At 35.2% G+C, this 5,056-nt stretch overlaps 1 protein-coding gene across 1 annotated transcript in view; it reads right to left on the bottom strand.

The window, feature by feature from the left end:
- Positions 1–1,531: 1,531 nt before the first annotated feature.
- Positions 1,532–5,056, bottom strand: part of CCDC122 (coiled-coil domain containing 122) — a 49,202-nt gene continuing 45,677 nt past the window's right edge. Inside the window, 1 exon segment of the mRNA XM_017871018.1 lies at positions 1,532–2,212. Coding sequence (XP_017726507.1) covers positions 2,063–2,212 — 150 coding nt within the window. The 3' untranslated portion in view covers positions 1,532–2,062.

Here is a 5,056-nt window from a genome sequence, read left to right as displayed (position 1 = left end):
GGTAGAATAACAGCTCCCAAAGAGATAAAAATTGACCAGCATACAGACAGAAAATGATATAGGGCTAGAAGAGGTCTTGTGATTGGACAATGAAGCTGACTGTATTGACTAAACAATTGCAGGTACAGCACAGACTCACGATGATCCTCAACACCAGGAAGAATGGATTAGATCTCTGCAGAGGCCAGTGAGATCAGAAAATGACATTTAGTGCAGAGCAGTGTCCCTGATGACACAAGTCCGCTGGAACTTAGAACACTTCCATGGAGAAAAAAAAATGAGGAAGAGGAGAATTTTGAACCGAATATTTATCCCAAAGAGACTGAGTTTTAAACCAGAAGCATGTGTGTGAAATGCCACTAAGCAAAAGGGCTCATATTTTAAGCTAGGTTCAATTATACAGAAGTAAAATTAAAAATAACTTCAATTTTCTAATTTTAGAGTTTGTGATTACGTTGGAATATCATATCCACTAAATCATCAGACTTTGGATGCCTCAAATTTTAGTTCTTCATTAATCTGAAAGCCTCTATTATCTGAAATAGTTTCCAAGATAAGAAAAAACAGGGAAAAAAGGTTTCTTTTTCAAATAATTTTTGACTGTCATAAAATGTAAAATAGGTATATGTATTATCAAGGATATTTTAGAAAACTACATTAAAACTTACAAGCAGAGCACATTATCTTAAGCAGATTACACCTATCTTCTTCATATCTGAATTTAAAAGCAAACTTTCAAATCTATAACTCAAAGTGTTATCATTTACAAATATTTTGAATCCCAATATAAACTTTAAAAGTTTAGAAAACTAGAATTTTTTACAAGCGATAACTAAACTTACAAAGTATAATAACTTTTTAATATGCAAGTTACATTAAAATCTATTTTTATAATCAGCATTTGGTTCTGACTTGTCTTCAGCCGAGTATACAGTGTACTCCCCACATGAAAATGTAGGTTTCACCATTTTCACTGTAGCTGTTTCTGAGTCATGGACCAAAGCTGATTGTGTTACGGGATAAGCTGTTTGAAGTGTTAGCCATAGTAAGCCATGCTAAGCCATAATAAAACTATTACTGTTAGACATAATAAGATTATTAATATCCGATTTTATATCAGCTCCCCTTACTGAATTTCAGGCACATAGAAAGGTAAGGAGAAAATGGATTTAAATTTTTTTGATGCTGTCTGTTTGAAATTATTTAATCCTACAAATGAATATTTTTAAACCATATTTCCTATTTGTTTTTGTTTCTAAGTATTTGACTCAATGGAACCATGAAAAGGGGGAGCACTTTTATCTTGAAAGGGACAAGTTACCATTTGATTTTTGACATTTTGCCTTTCAGTGAGAAAAAATATGTTAGTCTATACTGAGTAATACTCTTAAGAGTTACAAGATGTTATAACTTTAATTTAGTCACAGAATATGAATAATTTATAGAAAGAAAAGTGAACAAAATATTTTATTCATTGTATCACTCTAAAATATGTTATTTTATAACAAAGAAAAATGATTGTTACCTTCTGGACAAAAGAGAAAATGGAGTAAAATATTTGAAGCATTGAACATACAAAAACATTATTATAAATATCAATATTTATGGGCTACTGTGAAGGCAGTTGTAAAAAAGCAACTTCCAATAAAAAGTTTGAAACAGACAAACATTTGAAAATATCTTAACAATTTAAATCATTGAAAATTCAAGTGTTTTTTTCCTTCTAAATTTTTACTTTATAGGGTAGCGAATGCAACATAAACAGGTATTCATGAGTATAATACATTTTACACACTCCCAATAGTCATAGAGACTCTTGCACTATTTTCCTGTAGGCATTCCTATCGTCTGTCTACTGCTATCAAGTGTAGGGTTAGAAGGCATTTTAACAAATGGATGACTGATTTAAAAACAACAATAACAACAACAACCAAAGACATCTGTCATTAAGACAAGCCTCTGATAGTGGATGCTTGGATTAAGAATCCAAACGATTTTCTTAATGTTCTGTCCCATAATTTTTGTTGTCATGGTCTGTGTTCCACACCGCCCTATGGCAATGTTATTCTTGCATTCCAATGCATTTTCTTAATTCAGCTGCAGTTTTTTCCAGTTGTTGAATGTTCCATTGCCACTGTCGTCTATTTGCCTGAAGCTTGTTCACCTGACAATGCAAACGCTTAAGAATTGCATCATATCTCTTATGTTGTACCTATTGAAAGAAGAGCACACATCAACAGGGCTTGTGAAGTATAAATAGTAAACAGCCATAAATAATATTTTGACTACTCTAAAGAGGAAAGCACTTAATTAGAAACTATACACTATAAATAATTATGATAAAAATAAACAGTAATTTTATAACTATTTATTCAACACTTATTACATGTTAGATACTGTGCTAAGAGCTTTCTGCATGTAATTAAATTCTTATAACACCATATGATACGGGTATTATTATCCTCATTTTTGTGTGAAGAAACCAAAGATAAAAGAGTTCAAGTAATTTGACCAAAGTTTCATAGCTAGCAGGTGACAGAGTTTGGGAGTTGAGCTGAAATGAAGTATCCATAATGGAATACCTTCTTGTTAAGAGAGTTACCAGTGTTAAACTAAATTTGTCCTGGGGGACTCTACTTTGAGTCCCTATGTGAGGAACCACAACCTAACAGTATTTAAACTAACTGAAAGCCTAACTAGGAATACATTTTTGTAACAATAGCTGTGACTCAGTCCACCACAGCAGCCAGCTTTGGTCAATCACAGGTGGTCCGCTGACCACACCATATTCAAATAAAACAGACATTGAGCTGTAACCAATCAAACTCTTTCTGCACCTCATTTCCATTTCCTGTCCATAAATGTTGCCTGCCCACTTTGTGAAGTGAAGCTCTCTGAACCTCTGCTGGTTCTGAGGGCCACTGGTTCTCTAATCATTCTTCTATTAAGCTCTGTTAAATTTAATTTTATTAAATTTAAATTTGTCTAAAGTTTTAAATTTATCAAATTGAATTTATTTAAAGTTTTTCTTTTAACATCAGTTAAGAAAATGGTTCCATTTCCCATTTCCTGTATCCAGTGATTCACTGAAACATAGATCATTCAGTCTAAAAGATCCAGGAGATCATGTAGTCCATTTCCTTGCTATTAAATAAACCATCATTTATGCTGAGCCAGGCGAGGATACACTGGAAGGCAATGAAGCACAGTGGAAAGTGCTTCATTGGTCTTGGTGTTGGGCCACAAGAACACTCAATCTTTTTAAAAAACAGTTTTATGGAAGTATAATTCACATACCATATAATTCATCCTTTAAAGTGTACAACTCAATGGCTTTTACTATATTCACAGAGTTGTACAACTGTTACCGACCACAGGTTCTTGGGCTCTCATGTAATAGAAATTGACACGAGGCTGAGCAAGTTTCCCAAACAAGGCTTTTATTGGGGGCTTATGTTTGAACACAGTGGAGACAGTGCAGGAGCAAGAGTTAGCTGGCTGGCTTTCCAAGGGCAGGTCTTTGTGGTGTTTTTAGGAAAGGTGACAGGAATGTGCATGGGGTATGGGAGTGTCATTACAGTGCATGGTGGAGCGCAGAGTGTGCAGGCACAGTGAGAAATCATACTAGCACATACATTGCATGATCAAAATATGATGGATAAGCTCTTCCCTGGGTGAGGATTTTAGTATTATAATGAGGCATGGGGTAAAGATCAGCCATTCTTCTGGTCTTGTGCACAGGCCTGCAATAAGGCTAACTCCCTTGAGTAAGGTTTACAGTGGGATGCTTATCTGTCTTTCAAGAGGTATCTTGTGGTCAGCAGGGATGACCCCAGTGGATGGGGTGGTGCAAGGTCTGGTAATGGGCGGGTATGGAAAAAATGTATTAGTAGGGGTGGGGGCCAAGTCATGGTGAGGGCTAAATTCCATTCCTACTCTGTTTCACAACTATCATCACAATCAATTTTAAAACATTTTCATCAACTAGTACCCATCAGCAGTCATTCCCCATTCCCCTGTCCCCACCCTTAACCCTTAGCAACCATGAATCTAGTTTCTCCTTATATACATTTGCCTATTCTGGACATTTTCTATAAATGGAATTGTACAATAGGTGGTCTTTTGTGACTGGCTTCTTTCACTTAGCATAATGTTTTTAAAGGGTCTATGGCATAGCATGTAACAGAACTTAATTACTTTGTATTGCCAAATAATAGCACATTATATGATATACCACATTTTATTTATCCAGTTCATGAGTTGATGAACATTTGAGTTGGTTCCACTTTCTGGCTATTGTAAATTATACTGCCATGAACACTTCTCTGCAAGATTTTGTGTGAATATATGTTTTCACTTCTCAGGTATACAGTGAGGAGTAGAATTATTGGGTCATATGGTAAGTCCATGTTTAACCATTTCAGGAACTGCCAAGCTGTTTTTCAAAACGACTGTATAATTTGACATTCCAGTGTAACTTTACACACCAGTAATGTGTGAGGGTTCCAATTTCTTCACATCCTTGAAAATACTTATTATCTATGTTTTTGGTCATGGCCATCGTTAAAATAAAAACTTCAGCCAAATTAAATTTAAAGAGTTTAATTAAGCAATGAATGATTCACAAATTGGGCACTCCCCAGAATCAGAGCAGATTCAGAGACTCCAGGGGTGCCCCATGGTCAGAAGAAATGTATAGACAAAAAAAGTAAAGTGAGGTATAGGAATTGGAAGTGAGGTACAGAAACAGCAGGATTGGCTACAGCTCTGCATTTGCCTTATTTGAACACAGTTTGAACACTCAGCAGTCTATGAGTGGTTGAAGTATGGCCGCTGGGATTGTCCAACACTCAGCTGTTGTTACAGACACATACTCATAAGTTGGGTTTTCAATATTGTCTACCTATGAAGTTAGGTTGCAGTTCATCCACTAGGACTCAAATATAGAAGTATGGAGTTCTTCTCAGGCCATATTTAGTTTGCTTTAACACCATGCTCGTGGATGTGAAGTGGCATCTCATTATAGCAAAACACCTACTTTTTTTTTTTTTTTTTT

This window comes from Rhinopithecus bieti, unplaced genomic scaffold (assembly GCF_001698545.2).
Source record: "Rhinopithecus bieti isolate Rb0 unplaced genomic scaffold, ASM169854v2 scaffold_5273, whole genome shotgun sequence".
NCBI lineage: Eukaryota > Metazoa > Chordata > Mammalia > Primates > Cercopithecidae > Rhinopithecus > Rhinopithecus bieti.
The sequence above is the reverse complement of the archived record's forward strand: the minus strand, read 5'-3'. Positions and strand labels throughout refer to the sequence as shown.